The following is a 23,110-nucleotide window of genomic DNA, read 5'->3' as shown; positions in this document are numbered from 1 at the left end:
TGAAATTTGAATGCCACGACTAAATTATAAAAGAGATTGCCTCTGATGGAGGAAAAAGCCTTATGCTTACTTTGTCTGGGGCATCTTCATGTACAGCATGGCCACATTGTGGAAGAACTTGCATCTGAAATTTTCCTAAAAAAAAAAACATACAGGAATCATAATCGCATTAGTAAATTCTTCATTATTACTTCATTTGAAAATACTGATTTTTTTAAAATTACAACAGCTTCTTTCTGCAACCAGAAACTTAAAAATTCCTAAATGCCATTTCATACTTTCGCCCCTCTGTCAAAGGAATTGTGGCTAAACTTTTGATTAAGTCTTTCATTGATTGAAGTCGCAAATTGGTTTCAGCTTGCTCAGTATCAAAAGGCATTGATGGTGGAAGCAGCTAGGTTATAAGGTTTATCTAAGGTTTTTTTTCTCTCTCCCCCACGTGGCAGCTGTCTTTCATTCTGCCAGTGCCATTTACACTTCATCTAGAGCCATCTTTTGTTTCTTAACTTGTCCCATTACCATCTCCTTCTGCCTTGCACCATCTCTTAATCTCTCCTGCCTTCCATCCCATCATAAACCTTCCCTTTTGTTCTTTCCTCCCCTTCCCCCGCCCCTACACTTGCTTAAAATCTGTTACATCTCCAGCTTTTTCCAGTTCTGACGAAGGGTCATCGACCTGAAACGTTAACTCTGTTTCTCTCTCCACAGATGCTGCCTGACCTGCTGAGTATTCCCAGCATTTTCTGTTTTTATTTCAGATTTCCAGCATCCGCAGTATTTTGCTTTTGTAGGTATAAGGTTTACCCAGTATCAGAAGTACCAAAGACTGATAAGAAAATACTTTGCATCAAGCTTCATGAAAAGCAAACAAAGTTTTTAATGCAGCATTTACAATAACTCAGGTTATTTTCCTGCCCAGGAGAGAACTCTGCTCATGTGTTGTTACATGCATGCCCAAAGCTCCACTCCGAACAATTAAAATGTACATGTTTCAAGAGTGTAGACAGGAGTATCTGCACTCTAAATATTTAAATTTAGAAAGTGACTGGGAGGACCAAATGGCGCTCAAATAATTTAAAACCCATTTGATGCTGCACTATACTCAAAATCCATGGAGTGTCACACCCAAGTGGGTCTGTGGAAAGATCCCACTGCCCCCCTGCCTCCAGATTGCAGAAAAGCTCAAGTTGCAGTATTATTACACCCCAAGTTATGAGGTTCGTGTTCAGCTAGAAAACATTTACAAACAACATGGACAAACGCATCAAAGATTCTCAGCATTCTATTTTCAAATAGAATCCAAAAGAGGTGGAGCTACTTTTTAAGCTTAAATCGCTGAACAAAAGTAATTCTTACAGATGCACATGGATAATTCCAATCATGCCCCATATTTTAAATGTGGCCATCATCTGAAGGATGACACTTACACATTTTGCTTCCAGTGTAGAGGGATGGAATTTTTTAATTCAAACTATTGAGATAGTATTTGTGAAATAATACAACATATATAATCTCTACTAGGGGTGTGGAGAATTTGAAAAAATAGAGACACTGTGCAAACATAGCATACAATATTGTGAGATTGTCCTATTGAGAAAATCATCAATTATTTAAATTTTGTTCTGAAATGTAGAAGAATTAACAGACCAAAAAGTCACATTTATTACTTAAAATGAACCCTTCCTGAGACTGTACAACATAAATTAGTCAAAAATTAAAGTTCACAATAAGTTAATATTACGACCTTGCATTTGACCAATCGTAAGATCCCGATCCAATCTGTCAACACCTACAACAGAAAAAATGTAATATATGGATTCTTGAAATTACATAACAGATGATTTATAACCAGTTTTCACAAAGAAACAAAAGTTAAATGATGAATAAATGTACCTGCTAGTAATAGTAGTTTGGGGATTGGGCAGCTGAGAAAGAGGTTAGATAGTCCTCTGAACCACCCTTCCCAGTATTTCTCAGTTTTGGATAGCTCGATACGCCATGTGTACTGAAATAATAAACATTAAATAACATTGCACATAATTAGCCAGTTGTGGAACAGTCTAGAAATTACAGGTTTGAGAAAGGAACAGAAATAGTAAATTATGACTGTAACTGCTGCAACAGCAAAAATAATGAGCTCCCAGATAGTATATATGTGGGTACATCATTTTATCTTTGCGGTTGACAGATGTTGCATGTCACAATACTATTGTTTAACATGGTCCACCAAAGGAAGAATTTGAAGGACTATGGTGAAAGAGCAGGGGAGTGGGACTAATTGGATAGCTCTTTCAAAGAGCTGGCACAGACACAGTGGGCCGAATGGCCTCTTTTTGTGCTGTATAAAGTTATGATTCTATGAAGGGGCACTGAAGCTGGTAAAAAGTCATCTGGTAGGTGCTGGTGTCGTGATTTCATTTAGGGGACCTGGTAGCCACTTTGATGAAACAGTACAGAACCATAGCCACACTACCATGCTATAGTATCTTCTTCTTCTTAGGCAGTCCCTCAGAACCGAGGATGACTTGCTTCCACATTAAAAATGAGTTCTCAGGTGACTGATGAGTCCAATGCGGGGACCTACAGTCTCTGTCACAGGTGGGGCAGACGGTGGTTGAAGGGGCGGGTGGGTGGGGTACTTGGGTTGACGTGTGCTCCTTGCGCTTGGCTTCCGCTTGCTCCCGGCGAACAGACTCGAGGTGTTCAGCGCCTTCCCGGATGCTTCTCCTCCACTTTGTGCGGTCTTGGGCCAGGGATTCCCAGGTGTCGGTGGGGATGTTGCACTTTTTCAAGGAGGCTTTGAGGGTGTCCTTGAAGCGTTCCCTCTGCCCACCTGGGGCTCTCTTGCCATGTCGGAGCTCCGAGTACAGCGCTTGTTTTGGGAGTCTCGTATCGGGCATGCGGACGATGTGACCTGTCCATTGGAGCTGATCGAGCATGGTCAAAGCTTCGATGCTGGAGATGTTGGCCTGAGCAAGAACACGGACGTTGGTGCGCCTATCCTGCCAATGGATTTGCAGGATCTTGCAGAGGCAGCGTTGGTGGTTCCTCTCCAGTGCTTTGAGGTGCCTGCTGTACATGGTCCATGTCTCCGAGGCATACAGGAGGGCGGGTATCACTGCTGCTCTGTAGACCATGAGCTTGGTGCCGGGTTTGAGGTCCTGGTCTTCAAACACTCCCTTCCTCAGGCGACCGAAGGTTGCACTGGCACACTGAAGGTGGTGTTGGACTTCGTCATCGACGTCTGCCCTTGTTGACAGTAGGCTCGCAAGGTATGGAAAGTGGTCCACGTTGTCCAAGGCCTTGTCGTGGATTTTGATAATCGGGGGGCAGTACTGTGTGGCAGGGGCAGGTTGGTAGAGGACCTTTGTCTTATGGATGTTTAGTGTAAGGCCCATGCTCATGTACGTTTCGGTGAATGTGCCGACGATGGTTTGGAGTTCGACCTCCGAGTGTGCGCAGTCTCAAGCGTCGTCTGCATACTGGACTATACCATGCTATAGTGTACCCTGTATGGAGCTAATGCCTTCAGAAGATTTGAATGGAAGGGGTTGGCAGAAAGATGAGGGAGGAACAAAATACATACAGGAGTGAGACCAAAGTATGGATCTGATCTCCTGGAATTTAGGCTCAGGCTGTAGGCTTAAGCAGGACCAGTTAAATAATTTGAGAGAAAAAAAATTGTGTTAAATCAACAGACTGAGATCAGGAATCGAACTTGAACGTCCTGGTGAATGTCACCAAAGCTAAATATCACATGATGCAGTGTATATACAAAAACAGCCCACCAATAAAAACTGTTACTACTTTCAATTAAATTTAGCAAGCATTTCATTTTAACATTTTGAAGACAAATTGAATTTTAAATGTGATTTTTAAGAGTTGATTACATTGCTGAGCACTTTTAATTTCAAGAACAAACTATAGGCTCATGCAACTTTAAGAACAGGAATATCTTTATGCCCAAAGACAGCAAGAGACATTTTCAGGAAAACAAGAATAAAAACAAGTGAATAGATGGTGACATGTTTTCACTTGTATTAAACAGCGGATTGCTTACCTCAGGTTTATCATCTTTTATTTTTTTATCTGACTCAGGTTCTTTCTCCTTCTTTGTTGTTCCTCTTCCTACTTCTTCTTCTTCTTCTTCTTCTTCCTCCTCTTCATGAATAGCAGTGTCTACAACAGATCGAGAGCTCCCTGGAGCGTTGTTATCATCTTCACATCTGCAAAGAAATGATTCAGAATGGATGAGTATCACTTTTCCGGATTTCTGACTATTTCTCTTGTTACGGTTTTATTAAAATTCTACTTTAGTTTACATGGGTTAAATTCACAGAACAGCAGAACTGGAAGATGTGGATTTAGAATACAGATGAAGCATCTGTCCAGATTGCTTGAGACAATGGAAGTTTGTTTAACATCCCAGTGATCAACCATACCTATTATTATTGAGATTGTCCAGTTCATTTGGGAGCAGCGGGAGATAATTTCTAGCCCCCCCCCCCCCCACCTTTGGGCGGGGGGGTTGGTGGTGGTCAGTTTATTAGCAGTCCTACTGTCCATCAAGGTGGTCAGAGATCAAGCTGCTGGTTTCCTGTGCAGCCAAAGAAAAGAGGAAAACATAGGCTGGAGAGGCTGTCGGCTTGAGCTAAAAGGAACAAAGATCTCTTCTGGAAGAATTTTTTATTTTATTTTATTTTTTTTTAATTTGTTCCTGGGATGTGGGTGTCGCTGGCAAGGCCAGCATTTATTGCCCATCCCTAACAGGGCCAACCAGTCACGGAGAAAAGGGTACTAGTTGGAAGAGTGTGTCCTAGTCCACTAAAAGTGTCATTGTGGAATGTCTTACTGTATTGTGTGGAATAAGTTAAAATTCAGGATTTACTACTCCATTCAATTATATGTAATCCGCAAAATAAACCAGATTCTGGTTTCCCCCCATCCCCCAGGGCTTTATCGTATCAGTCCACCTTTCAGAAGAGAGGAAAAGCGCATGGGAACAGTAGCATAGTGGAATGTCACTGGGTTAGTAATCCAGAGGCCTGCACTAACAATCCAGAGATGAGAGTTCAAATCCCACCATGGGAGCTGGCAAATTTAAATTCAGTTAATTAAGGGCACAGAATGTACTCTGGGTGGGGGACTTCAATGTCCATCACCAAGAGTGGCTCGGTAGCACCACTACTGACCGAGCTGGCCGAGTCCTGAAGGATATAACTGCCAGTCTGGGCCTGCGACAGGTGGCGAGAGAACCAACACGTGGGAAAAACCTACTTGACCTCGTCCTCACCAATCAACCTGTTGCATGACAGTATTGGTAGCAGTGACCACCGCACAGTCATTGTGGAGACGAAGTCCCCTCTTCACACGGAGGACACCCTCCATCGTGTTGTGTGGCACTACCACCGTGCTAAATGGGATAGGTTCAGAACAGATCTATCAGCTCCAAACTGGGCATCCATGAGGCACTGTGGGCCAGAATTGTATTCCACCACAATCTGTAACCTCAAGGCCCGGCATATCCCTCACTCTACCATTACCATCAAGCCCGGAGACCAACCCTGGTTCAATAAGGAGTGTAGAAGAGCATGCCAGGACCACACCAGGTATACCTAAAAATGAGGTGCCAACCTGGGGAAGCTGCCACACAGGCATGCTAAAAAGCAGAAGCAGCATGCTATAGACAGGGCTAAGCAATTCCCACAATCAACAGATCAGGTCAAAGCTATCCAGTCATGAATGGTGGTGGACCATTAACTAACTAACGGGAGGAGGAGGGTCCATGAATATCCCCATCCTCAATGATGGCGTAGCCCAGCACGAGTGCAAAAGACAAGGCTGAAGCGTTTGCAACCATCTTCAGACAGAAGTGCCGAGTGGATGATCCATATCGGCCTACTCCCGAGGTCCCCACCATCACAGAAGCCAGTCTTCAGCCAATTCAATTCACTCCACGTGATATCAAGAAACGGCCGAGTGTACTGGATACAGCAAAGGCTATGGGCCCCGACAACATCCCGGCTATCATGCTGAAGACTTGTGCTCCAGAACTAGCCACGCCTCTAGCCAAGCTGTTCCAGTACAGCTACAAACACTGGCATCTACCCGACAATGTGGAAAACTGCCCAGGTATGTCCTGTTCACAAAAAGCAGAACAAATCCAATCCGGCCAATTACCACCCCATCAGTCTACTCTCAATCATCAGCAAAGTGATGGAAGGTGTCATCAACAGTGCAATCAGGCAGCGCTTACTTGAACAAATTAGTATCGAGAGGGAGGAGGTTTTAGCGGGCTTAAAAAGTGGATAAATCCCCAGGCCTAGACGGCTGCTGTGTGAGGCAAGGGAGGAGATTGCAGGGGCTCTGACACAAATTTTCAGAACCTTTCTGGCCACAGGGGAGGTGCCAGAGGACTGGAGGACAGCTAAGGTAGTACCATTATTCAAGAACGGTAGTAGGGATAAACCAGTGAATTATAGGCCAGTGAGCCCAACATCAGTGGTAGGGAAATTATTGGAAAAAATTCTGAGGGACAGAATTAGTCTCCACTTGGAGAGGCAAGGATTAATCAAGGATAGTCAGCATGGCTTTGTCAGGGGGAGATCATGTCTAACCAATTTGATTGAATTTTGAGGGGGTGACTAGGTGTGTGGATGAGGGTAGTGCAGTTGATGTAGTCTACATGGACTTCAGTAAGGCTTTTGACAAAGTCCCACATGGGAGACTGGTCAAGAAGATAAGAGCCCATGGGATCCAGGGCAATTTAGCACATTAGATCCAAAATTGGATTAGTGGCAGGAGGCAGAGGGTGATGGTCGAAGGTTGTTTTTGTGACTGGAAGCCGGTGTCCAGTGGTGTACCACAGGGATCGGTGCTGGGTTCTTTGCTGTTTGTAGTGTACATTAATGATTCAGATATGAATGTAGAAGGTATGATCAGTAAATTCGCAGATGACACGAAAATTGGTGAAGTGGTAAATAGCGAGGAGGGAAGCCTCAGGCTACAGGACGATATAGACGGGTTGGTCAGATGGGCAGAACAGTGGCAAATGGAATTTACCCCTGAAAAGTGTGAGGTGATGCATTTTGGGAGGACTAACAAGGCAAGGGAATACACAAGGACACTAGGAAAAACTGAGGATCAGAGGGACCTTGGTGTGCATGTACATAGATCCCTGAAGGCAGCAAGACAGGTAGATAAAGTGGTTATAAAGGCATATGGGATACTTGCCTTCATTAGCCAAGGCATAGATTATAAGAGCAGGGAGGTTATGATGGAGCTGTACAAAATGCTAGTTAGGCCATAGCTGGAATACTGTGTGCAGTTCTGGTCGCCACACTATAGGAAGGATGTGATTGCATTGGAGAGGGTGCAGAGGAGATTCACCAGGATGTTACCTGGGCTGGAGCACTTCAGCTATGAAGAGAGACTGGACAGGTTGGGGTTGTTTTCCTTAGAGCAGAGAAGGCTGAGGGGGGACCTGATTGAGGTGTACAAAATTATGAGGGGCATAGATAGGGTAGATAGAAAGGAACTTTTCCCCTTAGTAGAGGGGTCAATAACCAGGGGACATAGTTTCAAGGTAAGGGGCAGGAGGTTTAGAGGGGATTTGAGGGAAAACTTTTTCACCCAGAGTGTGGTTGGAATCTGGAACTCACTGCCTGAAAGGGTGGTAGAGGCAGGAACCCTCACAACATTCAAGAAGCATTTAGATGAGCACTTGAAACGCCATAGCATACAAGGCTACGGACCAAAATGGGATTAGAATAGACAGGGCTTGATTGCCGGCACGGACACAAGGGGCCGAAGAGCCTCTTTCTGTGCTGTATAACTCTATGACCCGATTACTTACCAGTAACCTGCTTACTGATGCCCAGTTTGGGTTCCGCCAAGACTATTCGGCTCTAGGCCTCATTACAGCCTTGGTCTAACATGAACAAAGGAGCTGAATTGCAGAGGTGAGGTGAGAGTGACTGCCCTTGACATCATGGCAGCATTTGACAGAGTGTGGCATCAAGGAGCCCTAGTAAAACTGAAGTCAATGGGAATCGGGGGGAAAACTCTCCACTGGCTGGAGTCATACCTAGCACAAAGGAAGATGGTTGTGGCGGTTGAAGATCAATCATCACAGCCCCAGGACATCGCTGCAGAAGTTCCTCAGGGCAGTGTCCTAGGCCCAACCATCTTCAGCTGCTTCATCAATGACCTTCCCTCCAACATAAGGTCAGAAATGGGGATGTTCGCTAATGACTGCAGTGTTCAGCGCCACTCACAACTCCTCAGATAGTGAAGCAGTCAATGCCCACATGCAACAAGACCTGGACGACGTTCAAGCTTCGGCTGATAAGTGGCAGGTAACATTTGCGCCACACAAGTGCCAGGCAATGACTATCTCCAACAAGCGAGAGTCTAACCACCGCCCCTTGACATTCAACGGCATTACCATCGCCGAATCCCCCACCATCAACATCCTGGGGGTAACCATTGACCAGAAACTTAACTGAGCCAGCCACATAAATACTGTGGCAACAAGAGCAGGTCAGAGGCTAGGTATTCTGTGGCGAGTGTCTCACCGGCTGACTCCCCAAAGTCTTTCCACCATCTACAAGGCACAAGAAAGGAGTGTGCTGGAATACTCTCCACTTGCCTGGATGAGTGCAGCTCCAACAACACTCAAGAAGCTCGACACCATCCAGGACAAAGCAGCCCGCTTGATTGGCACCCCATCCACCACCTTAAACATTCACTCCCTCCACCACCGGCGTACCGTGGATGCAGTGTGTACCATCTACAAGATGCACTGCAGCAACTCATCAAGGCTTCTTCGGCAGCACCTCCCAAACCCACAAAACCTCTTCCACCTAGAAGGACAAGCGCAGCAGGTGCATGGGAACACCACCACCTCCAAGTTCCCCTCCAAGTCACACACCATCCTGACTTGGAAATATATTGCCGATCCTTCATCGTCGCTGGGTTAAAATCCTGGAACTCTACCTAACAGCACTGTGGGAGTACCATCACCACATGGACTGCAGCGGTTCAAGAAGGCAGCTCACCATCACCTTCTCAAGGGCAATTAGGGATGGGCAGTAAATGCTGGCCTTGCCAGCAATGCCCACATCCCATAAACAAATTTTTAAAAATCATTTAACACAGGGATTACGGTTATGGCCTCAGATTACGTTATTGACTAGATACTAGACAGTAATAGCTAAATGCCTAACTTTAAAAGGTGTGGAATCCACTTATGCGAGCAACCAGTGATGCTGAACTTGACAGAATATCTAGGGCAGGTGTAAAATTTGAAAGAGTGAGGCGGTTTCAAAAAAACAAGCAGCGGTTTCATTCGGTTTCAGCAGCTGCTTGAATTTTGTGTGAAGCACAGAACTCCGCTGGACCAAAAAAAAATGGTCAAGAGTTTGTGACCATAGACCCCACACAACAAGATAATCTCAGACACTTCATTGTGGTGAACTGGAAAGCATGGCTGTGCAAGAGGAAGGACCACTCCTACACACTTCATAGCAGCTAGTTACAAACCTTCAGGCAGGAGCTTCAGACACCCCCACAACCAACCAGAAGATAAAGCAGGGTCCAAAAGCTGTCAGAACTGGTTGTCACTTAATTTTCTGACTTTTATTATCCCATTAGTGCCTTGATTTAAGGCACTAAAATGAAAATCAGCCCCATTGTATTTATGAATTTTCAGATTGTTTTTAATAAGGTGCTATTTTAAGAGACATTAATGAAAATAAAAAGGTACATGGTACTAAATCTAAAAGGAGAGATTTCTTCACCCACCGTGCACCTTCACCTCAAGAATTCCCCAAGAATTCATCCTTGGTCCCCTCCTTTCCCTCATCTATATGCCTCCTTGGCAATATCATCCACAGACATGTGGTCAGCTTCTATATGTATGCTGATGACGTCCAGCTGTACCTCTCCAACTCATCTCTTGACCCCTCCATTGCCTCTATGCTGTCCGACTATTTGTTTTACATCGATAGATGAGGTGCAGCTAAACATTGGGAAGACAACTGAAGCAATTGTCTTCAACCCCGATCACAAAATTTGTACCCTCACCAGAGACTCCATCCCCCTCCCTGGACACTGTCTCAACTTGAGCCAGTCTGTTCACAACTGCAGCGATCTATTTGACCTCGTATTCAGCTACTGAGCCCAAATCCTCTCCATTACACAGACTGCCTACTTCTACCATCACCTTCCTCCACCTCAACTTCTGCCCATCTGCCACTTGAACCCTCATCCATGCCTGGGTCACCTCTAAACTTGACTATTCCAATGCTCCCCTGCATGGCCTTCCGTCCTTCATCTTCAGCTCATCGGACACAGCTGCCCCTATTCTATGCCAAACCAAGTCCCACCAGCCCATCACCCTTGTCCTCGTTGATCTACATTGGTTTTTACTCCCCCAGTGCCTCAAATTAAAAATGAATTCTTGTGCTTAAATCCTTCCATGGCCTTCAGCTGCCTAGGCCCCACACATTTGACTTGGCATCTATTTTTTCCCCTAAGTTCCTATGAAATGCCTCAAGGCTTTTTTCTACATTAAAGGCTCGATATAAATGCAAGTTGTTATGGCAACATCAATTACCTGAAGAAACTAAATATAGAATTCTATATAGGAATTTAAGAGACTCAAAGAATCGAAGTTTGTTAATGAAAAAACAAATTTACTTTTCTGCTAATACTGTATGATAGTCAGAGACTTTGTTGAGAAGAAATTTAAAAAACTTACCGTTTTATTTGCCCAACCATGGACACTCTTGCCGATTCCAGATTTCGTATCTGACCACTTTTCACACTGCAAAAAAGAGGAAACTTGAATACAACAGTTTCTATTAAAATAAGTCACATACATCATCAGCTTAATGCCACATACATCAGTCAAATGCTTCTGATTATTCCCAAAATACAGTAACATAGAACAGAAGTGGATAAATAGGAATTTACCAAAACATAAACACAAAGCGACACTGTAACCATTAAACCTCCCAAGCTTTAGGAGCGGGGATTATGTATTCTGAAGTCACATGAGGTGTTCATTTTTCAGTAAACCCACACTCGGGTATATATGCATAATCATGTAAAGGGGAAATCATTTTTATTTATGTACTGTCTTTCACATCCTCAAAACGTGCAAAAGTGCTTCACAGCCGATGAATTACTTTTGAAGTGTAGTCACTGTTATGTCGACAAATACTCACAGCAAGGTCCCACCAACAGCAATGAGATTTGGCGGTAATAATTTAGGGGTAAATATTGACCAGAACATTGGGAGAGTTCCCCTGCTCTTCTTTGAATAATAGTATGGAATCTTTTACGTCCACCTGAACAGGCAGACGGGGTTGCAGTTTAATATTGTATCATAAAGACAGAACCTCAACAATGCAGCATTCCATTAGTATCACGTGGAAATGTCAGTTGCCGAGCAAGAGCTACCAAGTCAAACTGATGTTTTGGACGTCTCCCAATGGACCAGTGTACAAACTACACTACACGGTGTGGTACTGGCCCATACAAATCAAGGAAGATTAGCCTATTTTTGAGTTAACTCATCTCAGCTGGGGCAGCAATGGGGCCACCAGACTTGGCTTAAGTGTTTCCAGACTAAGGGGAGGGGGAAAAACAGCTAGAGTTCCTGCTACTGATCATACCTCGGGCTGGAAAATATGCATGCTTTGGGGGTCTTTTGTAAAACAGGACAGGTCTCAGCTACCATCTTTACAAATTGTCTCCAGATATTCATTGTCTAGCTTCATATTTGAACACTTAGGCAAGGTGCTGCCCCCATGGAGTTAAGCATGAGTCACCACCTTCAGAGGAGGGGAGAAAATGGAGGGTGAGGAGTGGGAAAAGGCCATCAGCTGATTGAGAAATTTTAAGCTCGCTTACAAATTTCAGTGCTGCTAAAATAATTATTTCAGTAATAAACGGTTTAAAAAAATAATAATTTTATTCAGTGTGGGTGTCACTTGACAAGGCCAGAATTTGATGCCCATCCCGAGTTGTCCTAAACTGAATAGCTTGTTAGGCCACTTCAAATAGCATTTATGAGTCAGCCACTTTGATGCAAGACTGGAATCACATTTAGGCAAGACTGGGTAAGGACAGCAGGTTTCCTTCCTGAAGGACATTACTGAACCAACTGGGTTTTTATGGCAATCCGACAGCTTCATGGTCACTTTTACTGCTTTTTATTTCCAGATTTATTTATTTTTTTTAAACCTGAATTAAAATTCTCATACTGCCATTTGAGCTCACATTCTCTGGATTTTTAATCCAGTAACATAACCAATACACTACCGTACTCCAATATCAGCAGCAGCTTTATTCTGATCATCATATATTAGTTTTATACAACCAAAATAAAACAAACATTCAAAACAATTTTTTTATACAAATACAAAATGTAAAACATCTGAAATCTTCCCATTTTGTCTCATCTCTCACCATTCAATTTTTATTATTTTAACTTCTAATCTATTTCTAACACACTATTCTATCCATTTTGACCCTCATTTTCCCCACAAGCCATGCCAAGAAACCTTAATGCATCTATGTACTCCCCTTGCAAGCACCATGTGTACACTGACTTCATGATATATATTTTTAAAATCAGTGGTTTGATGTTTTCACTGAGAGAACTCAGCCCCAAAAGGTGAGATTTGACACATTGGTTGTCACTATTCAACTTGGTGTTCAATTCAGGTTGCAAGTCACATTCTAAAACTAGAGTGCAGCGAATCTTTGACTACTACCTGTAGCATTAATACTTCTTTAGGAAATGTTCATGCCAAATATGTTTTAACGTATTGTTAAATGCCTCCACATGACTAAAAACAGAAACCAAGCCTCAAGTAACACTGCATTTTCAATAGTGGATCATTATGCAGCCTATAAGTCTTATTTGGAATGTGTTAACTAACAGATTTAGGTCAATATATTTTCCTGAACAGCAGACAGAATTCCCCATGTATTTTCCCCATAATGTTGCACATGTGCATACACAAATATCACGTGACTGTATTATACATCATTTGGTCAGACTTGAAATACAGATGTGAACCTCAAAAATATTCTTCTTCTCCAATTTGAAGAAGTCTTACTTTCTTTGCTTTAGAAAAAGAGCAAAAGCAACTACAATGTTAAAGAAATGATCTAACTAAACTAATACATTTTGTGTCTGTAGTTTTTCTTTCTTCTGTATGTAGTGTTTTTTTCTGCTTTGATTATCTCAACAAATGCATTGCAAAGACAACCATTAAATCCATGGAAAAAAAATCAAATTCTGTCAAAATTAATTTCAACAGCCGTGATAGTCCCTTCCCAGGCTCAGACACAGAGGAAGGTTACTGATAAGATGCTTATTATAATAGCGATAACTGGAATATGATAAGCTTCTTTGCCAAATTGTTCTTGATTTATGGAGACCTGGACAAGCCAGAGACTCAATTTAAGTCCAAGCCAGAAAAGCTGAAATCTTCAGAAACTAGGGACTCTAATGATGAGGAGCTCAATATCGATAGGAATAACTAGAATGAATTCAGGACAAGATTTATATGCTCAATTTCTTTTAATTCTCAGTAAGCATTGCCACAGGAAATGCAGTAGTAAATTAAAAGTATGTCCATTTTACTTTTCACATATATATCTCAGGATTGGCAGATGAACTTTGGAAGCAGCCAGCAGAGAACTCTTTTGTACAGGACGATACTTGGATTCGGAGAGCACATCAGCCCGAGGACCAAAGATAGGAAGTCAGCCATAGACTGGTTTTCCCTGGAGTCTTTTGAAGGCCAAAGAGTGACATACCGAAGCAGGGTAGAGGCAACCTGGTGGTTTTCATCATTGTACAGAGTAGGGTGACTGGAGCACCAACCTGCTCCACCAATTGAGCCCAACAAAAATTGCATAATTGCATGTAACTGTCTCATGTCATTGTGCATTTAGTGTTGTTGTACACAGTAGCATGCACATTTTTCATTGCCTCATACAGCAGGTACATAGGCTAACCCAGCATGCTGTAGATATCAAACTGGTGTAGAGCAGTACCCAGTCAGGCTGATATATCTCCGGGGGTTCTGCACTGGAGTACAGAGAAGACTCAGTGAAGGAACCAGACACAGGTGACATATCTTCTTGTCTCTTAACAGCACTGTCACCTGTCTGGATACTAGATCCTGTGGGTGTTCACACCACTCCTTCCTCCTCAGGGGAGATGCCAGTATCTGCTGTATTTAGGGTATATTCAATATCCTATGAAATCACTGAGTTACATTCTGCATTGATTCAGTGGTGCTTGGGGTGGATTTATCTGTAAAGACACGAGAGAATTCATATCATTAGACTTCAAATTCTGCATGGACTTTTGAGTTGTCTGCAGTATTGTTACTACAGGAAACAGAAAAAAAAATGTATTTATATACCTACAAATGCAGCCGGATAATTAATAGACATTACTAGTTGAGTTCCAAGAATTTACTGCATACGTTACTAACATGCATACAACTGTGGGCTTTTTAAAACTTGAGAATATAAATTTATGATCATTAACAGAATTATTTTTTTTAAATCTTTTCCCTCCCCAAAATAAATTCCTTGGTGAGTGACGCTCGAGTTAGTCAAACATATTAACACTCTGGGTTTCCGCTGGTCTTACACAATCCTTCTGTCTCATACTGTACCTCTTTAAACCTAAAGTATTTGTCCTCACTCCCTGAGTGTACTGAATATCTGATGCCTACCTTCCCAGATTTATACTATCTCACTGGGCTCACAATAGTGAAATATATAATTTGCACTCCAAAAAACATCAAATTTTTGGCAACCATTAATACATTGAACATTTTTTTTCATTCTTTTGAGTGTTTACACAAACCAGGAATGCAAGTATATAGATCTCAATTATGTCAGATAATCCACATTATCTCAAACCAGAAAGGTTTCATTACTTTACAATGTCAAAAGAGGTGCATCAGGACGCCCACCCGCTCCTCCCCCCTACCTCCAAAAAGTTGAGATGGTTCATACAGAAGTTTATTCTCACTCACCAGTTTTCACAGCAGCTTCAAGGAGGAAGTGGTGCTGCCATCACATCTCAGTTGGAATAGCTGAACAATTATTTCCTCTAGCCTTACAAGCAATTTTCTTGGTGACCTTCTGTAGGCAATGCGAGGTAATCATTACTGTTGTGTTCCGATTTACATTCTGCAGAATGGTTAAGGTAGTTGATATTCTTATGACAGTTATAGGTATTTCTGCAGCCTTGAGTAACAATTCATGCTTGTAACAATTTTGGCCCACATCGCAGCAAACTCATACAGTATGGACAGAAAAATATCTTTTTTTATATATTCAAACATATAAAAGTTCCATCTTGCTGAAGTGTAGTCTCCAGTACAATTTCTCAACCATCATTTTGTGCATTTACAGCCACCAGCAAACTAAGCCACATCAATTTGAACAATGAAGTGGCTTGTTTGCCTGGACAATTGCATTACATTTCTATATTGCCAACTGCTGACTGATTGAATGACATTTTAATAATGCTGCTGGTGAAAATGTATAAGGGGATAAAATGATGTTCAATTAGTTTGGCATAAGCTTAATGGAGTGAACAGTATAAAATTGTCTGAAGTGCCTTTACATTGAGCATCTAAACACAACCACTGTCAGTGAAAACTATATGTGGTGAAATTTACAGAAGGTTACAACAGCAGATGTGGATGTCCATAAAACAGGTAGTGAAAGGAAGAAACAGCAAGGCTGCTATGACAAAGGCTTTCCTGACAACTCGGTAGGTAAGGGAACCATATTTGTTATTGACATATCTGCCAGTGTCAGCCGTGGCTCAGTGGGTAGCACTCTCGCCTCCGAGTCAGGCTCTGGGTTCAAGTCCCACTCCAGGGACTTGAGCACAAAAATCTAGGCTGACACTCCAGTGCAGTACTGTTGGAGGTGCCGTCTTTCCGATAAGACGTCAAACCGAGGCTCTGTCTGCTCTCTCAGGTGGACGTAAAAGATCCTATGGCACTATTTCAAAGAAGAGCAGGGGAGTTATCCCCCCCTGTCCTGGCCAATCATTATCCCTCAATCAACATCACTAAAACTGTGGTGAACCTGTGGAATTCTCTACCACAGAAGGCAGTTGAGGCCTATTCATTAAATATATTCAAGAAGGGGTTTGATATATTTCTTAAGGGTAAAGGGATCAAGGAATATGGGGAGAAGGCAGGGACAGGGTACGGAGTTTGGATGATCAGCCATGATCTCATTGAATGGCGGAGCGGGCTCGAGGGGCCGAATGGCCTACTCCTACCTTCTATATTTCGATGTAAAACAGATTATCTGGTCATCACATTGCCATTTGTGGGACTCTGCTGTGCGCAAATTGGCTGCCGCATTTCCCACATTATAGCAGTGACTATACTTCAAAGTACTGCATTGGCTGTAAAACGCTTTTGGATGTCTGGTGGTCATTAAAGGCGCTATATAAATTTCTTTCTTTTTACTATGCAAACAAAGTCAAAGCTTTTCCCCTGATCTGTGTTGAGTTTGGTCATCTCAGCGGAGCCAACAGTGGGACTGTTAAATTAATCTCCAGTATCCTAAGGCTGGGGTGGGAAAAATCAGCCAGGTCTCCTATGCGTGATGACTCTCCAGTGAGTGCTGCTTGAAAGTGAAAGTGGTCAGAATCAAATTCAGCTGTGAATCATCTGCCAACACTCATTATCTGGGTTCACATGTGAACGGACATACTGAAGGGCTATTAGTGTCCTTGTCCTTCAGTATGAGTCTTCATCAGAAAAAAAGAGGAGTAAAATTGACTAGGAACAGGAAAAGGAAGAGGTTGATTTTACAGAATTAGTAATTTTCCAAAATGTTATTTTTGATTTCCTTTTTAAAAAATTGCATAGCTAGGTTTTGGGGCACTTTCCAAGGTAAAGTTTCAGTTAGTAGTTAGTAATATTATAACTAGAGAATACCCAATGATTACTGCCTTGTAAGTCACTTTTTAATATTTTAGAAACTGACTTTGAGATTCAAATGTCAACATGTCCATTCTGCAGCTGTTTCACTGCACTCTATGTCACTAATGCATGATAATGCTGACGCTGCAAGATTAATCATTCGTGTGATATTATTGAGTTAATTCATTTGTATTTCATTACACTAAAATTATATGGTCCACGTATGTTGCTTCTAATGCTAGTATTTATCGCCATCTTGTTATATTATAGTTTATCACTCACAGTGGCACTGTAGGAATTCCAGATTTCCACTACCCTTTGTGTAAAAAAAAAGTACATCCTGGTGTCACTCCTGAATGCCCTAGTTCTAACTTTAAGATTGTGCCCCCTTGTTCTGGATTCCCCCACCAAAGGAAATAAGTTCTTTGTATCTACCCTATCAAATCCTTTTATCATTTTAAACACCTCAATTAGATCACCCCTCAACCTTCTAAATTCAAAGGTACACAAGCCAAGTTTATGCAACCCATCCTCATACTTCAATCCTTTATGCCAGGATGAGGATGAAGAAGAGGACAACAACAGCTTGCATTTATATAGCACCCTTAACGTAGTAAAATATCCCAAGACGTTTCACAGGAGCGATTACCAAACACAATTTGACACCAAGCCACACAAGGAGATATTAGGACAGGTGAGGTAGGTTTTAAAGGAGCATCTTAATGAAGGAGAGATAGAGCAGCAGAGAGGTTTAGGGAGGGAATTCCAGAGTTTAGGGCCGAGGTGACTGAAGGCACGGCTGCCAATGGTGGAGCGAAGAATATCAGGGATGCGCAAGAAGCCAGAATTGGAGGAACACAGATCTTGGAGGGCTGCAGGACTGGAGGAGGTTACAGAAATATGAAGGGACGAGGCCAAGGAGGGATTTGAAAACAAGGATGAGAATTTTTTTAAATTGAGGCATTGCTGGACCGGGAGCCAATGTAGGTCAGCGAGCACAAGGGTGATGAGTGAATGGGACTTGGTGCGAGTTAGGATACGGGTAGCAGAATTCTGGATGAGCTCAAGCTTACGGAAGGTGCAAAATGGGAGGCCGGCCAGGAGAGCATTGGAATAGTCGAGTCTAGAGGTAAGAATGGCATGGATGAGGATTCCATCAGCAGAGGAGCGGAGGTGGGGCGGAGACGATTGATGTTACGAAGGTGGAAGTAGGCGGTCTTGGTGATGGAGAGGATTATGTGGTTGGAAGCTCATCTCAGGGTCAAAGAGGACACCAAGGTTGTGAACAGTCTGGTTCAGGCAGTGGCCAGGGAGCGGGTTGGATAAGGTGGCTAGGGAACGGGTTTTGTGGTGGGGACCAAAGACAATGGCTTTGTGGCTTCGATCTTCCCAATATTTAAATGAAGGAAATTTCTGATCATCCAATACTGGATGTCGGACAAGCAACATGACAAATCAGAGGCAGTGGAGGGGGGGGGGTCGAGAGAAGTGGTGGTGAGGAAGAGCTGGGTGTCATAGAATTTGATGAGTTTTCGGATATCGCTGAGGGGCAGCATGTAGATGCGAAATAGGAGAGGGCCAAGGATAAATCCTTGGGGGAACTGCAGAGGTTAACGGTGCAGGAGCAGGAAGAGAAGCCATTGCAAGTGATTCTTTGGCTACGACTGGATAGATAGGAATAGAACAAGGTGAGGGCAGTCCCACCCAGCTGGACAACGGAGGAGAGGCATTGGTGGAGGATGGTGTGGCAACCATGTCAAAGGCCGATAGGATGATAGGATGAGATGGGATAGTTTACCACAGTCACATAGGATGTCATTTGTGACTTTGATAAGGGCTGTTTCAGTGCTGTGGCAGGGGTGGAAACCTGATTGGAGGGGTTCAAACATAGAGTTGCGGGAAAGATGGGCACGGATTTGGGAGGTGACAGCATGTTCAACGACACTGAAGAGGAAAGCGAGGTTGGAGATGGGGCGGTAGTTTGCAATGACAGAGGTCAAGGGTGGGTTTTTTTTTTGTTTTTTTTTTGTTTTTGTTTTTTTGAGGGGGTTGACGACGGCAGATTTGAAGGGGTGGGGGGCAGTACCCGAGGAGAGCAAACCGTTAACAATATCAACTAACACGGGGCCCAGGAAGGGAAGTTGGGTGGTCAGCACTTTTTGTATTCCAGCCCGCTTGAGATAAAGGCCAACATTCCATTAGCTTTTTTGATGACTTTTTGTACCCGTGTGCTAGCTTTTAATGTACCTGAACAACAACAACCTGTATTTATATAGCGCCTTTAACGTAGTAAATATTAAAAGATTAAAAATTTGACACCGAGCCACATAAGGGGAAATTAGGGCAAGTGACCAAAAGCTTGGTCAAAGAGGTAGGTTTTAAGGAGCGTCTTAAAGGAGGAGAGAGGTAGCGAGGCGAAGAGGTTTAGGCCAGGAATTCCAGAGCTTAGGGCCTAAGCAACAGAAGGCACGGCCACCAATGGTTGAGCGATTATAATCAGGGATACTCCACACACAAAAACTCCCTTTGCTCCACCACAGTTCCTAGTCTCTCGCCATGAAGAAAATATTCTGATTTGCCTTTCTAGGATCCAAAGTGGATGACCTCACATTACCCAACATTGAACTCCATCTGCCACAATTTTGCCCACTTAATCTGTCTATGTCCCTTTGTAACTTCCTGCTCCCATATACACAACTTACTGATCTCCCTAACTCGGTGTCATCTACAAACTTGGATACACAACACTCTATTTCTCCATCCAAGTAATTGATATATATGATGAAAAGCTGAGGCCTCAGTACAGATCCCTAGGGAACACCATTTGTCACATTCCACCAATCAATCAGAGTACATTCCCTTTATCCCTACACTCTGTCTCCCAACCAATCTTCAACACACGTCCTAATTCCATGCACTCTCATTTTTGCTAATAATCTCTTGTGCAGAACCTTATCAAATGCCTTCTGGAAGTCCATACAGATAACATCCATAGACACTTCCTTGTCCACCTCGTTAGTGACCTCCTCAAAAATTCAACTAGATTAGTCAGATCTGACCTATCCTTTACCAATCCATGCTGACTCTCTGATCAGCTCATATTTATTTAAATGCTCAGTCACTCCATCCCTGATGATAAATTCCAGTAACCCCTACAACGGACATTAATGGCAGTGTAAAGGTCACTGTAAATTATTTTTTTTAAATTCTTATTGTGCAGAGTTTGTTTGACGAGTATTTGATAACCATGTAATGTGTTTTGTCTGAAAGCCCCATGCTTGTGTTTGGGTTCAATGCAGTTCCAACGATGGAGAAAGTACTGCGGACTGATTTTGGGAGGAACCGTTGGTGCAAGGGAATTGTAAGTTTTCAGCCAAAGAGCACCTGGATTAGCTGTTGCTGAAGAGCTCATGCAGTTGGCAGAATAGGTGGGCCTTGCTCTCTCTCATCATCCTCAGCGTCTCTGGCCGCACATGTTCCTCCACCTCCTCCTCTGCAGCTGGCTCAATGGATTGGCCCCGCTTGATGGCAAAGATGTGCAGTGTGCAGCAGACAACGGCATCCTGAAGACTCCCTGAAGGCTATTCAGCAGAACACCTTCATACCTATCTTGGCAGCGGAAGCATTGCTTCAGGAGGCGTTTGGTCTGTTCCAATCAGAGCTTAAGTTAGGGCATGGCACTGATTGTACTCCACATCTGCACTCGGGTTCCTGCGAGGCATCATTAGCCAGGTTTGAAGAGCCTTTGACTCCAAGCAGCCAGTCTCTGATCCAATGCTTGGGATGAAAGTGAGGGAACTTGAGGAGTGGCACAAATCTGCATGATGCAATGTATGTTACCGCATACCAGCTGGACATTCAGTAAGTGAAACTGATTATTATTTATGTAGATTCCAGGTTGTTCTACTGATGCACGCAAGGCTACGTGTGCACCCCACCTGGGAAAGCCTGGAAAAACCCAAAGGCCTGTGTACCTGCTTCGTGGCATCCATGGGGAAGGCTATGAAGTCAATGACTTTGAAGTCTAGTAAGTGCAGACCTGCAAAGATGATTGGCTGATGTTGCAGATGTCACCTGCCGCAGACTGGAATGACCCGGAGGCATTAAAATTTAGGGCAACAGTGACTCTTTCAGCCACAGGCAAGGTAGTGCGTGACCTTGTGCTGCAGCAGGTCAGAGAGCCCTGTAACAGCCTGCCTGGTAAAGTGGATTCCCCTCAGTGAACTGCAGGCAAGAGGTTCTGGGCCTGTACACTCGTGTGGAGTAAAGCCTCCTGCGAGCGGCGCTCCTTTTGTCTCTGCAGCTCCCTGTAAGTTAGCGTGCTCCTCCTCAATGGCAGTGCAAGCACCGAACCCACTGAAACTATCAGAGGTTCGCCAGAAACCCCTGGACTTCTACTGACTCACCAAATTACTTTCACAAATTACTGTCAGTTCCAGTAACCAAGACTCCCAAAAAGTTCAAAAGCAGCGTATGAGCAGTCTAACCCAAGAACAGCTGATGATCCTTTTAAATAGCACTAGAAATTTACCCTCCAAGCTGTTCATGCCCAGAATTTTTGTGACTGAGATACAACTGGCGAATAGAATACCAGAGCTGTTGAAAAGATTACTTGGATCTTAAAACAATTTAGAGTGCTGACAGGCGAATTTTGTGTGCGAAATGGGCGTGCAAGACCGCGACCCAACTTTCAGTGCCTTAGTGCTCATTTTCTGGAAGCGAAAGTCATTCCCAAGTTGAAAGTCACCCTCATTTTATTTACATACCTACAAAGCCATATCTTGTATCATTCAAATTTGATATAAGACTCAAGAAATTCCCAAAGTGCCCAACTCCCAACCAGAGATGGTCGCGTACCATGATTGGAAAAAGAGGATGGCCAATTCTTGCCCAAGCCTCTAAATGGACTGCTACATTATGGTAGACACTCCACTTTGGTGAGAAGATTGTTGGCTTGTTCTACTGCAACTTAATTTCCTGTTGGGACAACACTGAATGACCGTTAAGGACTTCATGGTCCATGTACTCTTGCCCTTTGAATGACAAACTACTTGTTGTGGAGGATGTCCCGCAGGAAGAGAGAGATGGAGGAGCTACTTGCATTCAGAAAGGTAAAGAAATCTCACCTCCACTCTATAGCATTTTCAATAGAGTTGAATACTTTAGGCCGACTCCGTAAAAACGTTTGCATGCTGTTTAAAGCATCCATCGCTGTGCCTAGAAATATATATATTTTTTAAGAGTTACAAAATTCTAAGTGAAACTTCATTTATACACATACTAATAGACATAGCAAAGTTATTATGTTGTACTGGTAGTCAGGATCTGATCATATCTACTTTTAAATGAAACACAAAAGAAACTATGATTGTTTAAATTTCATATACTAATTTAAACAACCCACCTTCTACTACATCAATCACACAGAGGGCCAGTAGAGATGGCACCAGGTTTTCTGCTGCAGTATGAACTGCTATTGCTCCACCCATACTATGGCCAATCAGCAGAATTGGGGGAGCATTTGCACCATATAGTGTGCCAATTATATTTCCAACGTCTCTGTAAAGGAAAAATAAATTTTTACACAGCAGCGTTCTCAAAGCTCAAACAAAGCTGACTTACAGACTGTTTTAAGAACACAAGAGCAGGAGTAGGCCATACAGCCCCTCGAGCCTGCTCCGCCATTCAATAAGATCATGGCTGATCATCGACCTCAACTCCACTTTCCCGCCCGACCTCCATATCTCTCGATTCCCTTTCTATTTAATATACTATCCTAATTTTATTTTGTCTGAGCCTTCCTTGTTATACTTTCCATTCTGGAGGTGGGAGAAACGTGTTTAAAATTTGGCCTCTGATTGGCTGATAGGTTCTTTTTCAGCTTATTAATACCACGAGTCTAAAGATTTACATAGTTATGTAACAGACATAGCTGGTCAATTTAAACTAGAAAAGAATGCTAGGAGATAAGTTATCTTGGCAGTAGGCTATTGAGTCCAACTGCACCTAGATTAGATAACTCATCTGGATGTATAAGGGTTTTGGACTCTAGGGGAATGCTAGCGGATAAGTTATCTTGGCAGTCGGCTAAATAGAAAGAAAACAAAGCAAAA

The 23,110-nt window shown here is 43.1% G+C and overlaps 1 protein-coding gene across 3 annotated transcripts in view; it reads right to left on the bottom strand.

Annotated features, from left to right (window-relative positions):
- ppme1 (protein phosphatase methylesterase 1) overlaps positions 1–23,110 on the bottom strand; it is a 50,754-nt gene that overhangs the window by 3,395 nt on the left and 24,249 nt on the right. For 2 of the 3 annotated variants that reach the window (XM_085999471.1, XM_085999473.1), the window contains exons 6-12: positions 22,402–22,556; positions 22,124–22,214; positions 10,763–10,828; positions 4,061–4,226; positions 1,894–2,005; positions 1,745–1,789; positions 71–135 (exon numbers count right to left, since the gene is read on the bottom strand). In XM_085999471.1, coding sequence (XP_085855597.1) covers positions 71–135; positions 1,745–1,789; positions 1,894–2,005; positions 4,061–4,226; positions 10,763–10,828; positions 22,124–22,214; positions 22,402–22,556 — 700 coding nt within the window. The remainder of the gene's footprint in view (positions 1–70; positions 136–1,744; positions 1,790–1,893; positions 2,006–4,060; positions 4,227–10,762; positions 10,829–22,123; positions 22,215–22,401; positions 22,557–23,110) is intronic. The other variant, XM_085999474.1, reaches the window with a different exon arrangement.

This window comes from Somniosus microcephalus, chromosome 10 (genome assembly GCF_052327205.1).
Source record: "Somniosus microcephalus isolate GS21.2 chromosome 10, FLI_Smic_1.0, whole genome shotgun sequence".
In the NCBI taxonomy this organism is placed as follows: domain Eukaryota; kingdom Metazoa; phylum Chordata; class Chondrichthyes; order Squaliformes; family Somniosidae; genus Somniosus; species Somniosus microcephalus.
This window is presented reverse-complemented; position numbering and strand designations above follow the sequence as displayed.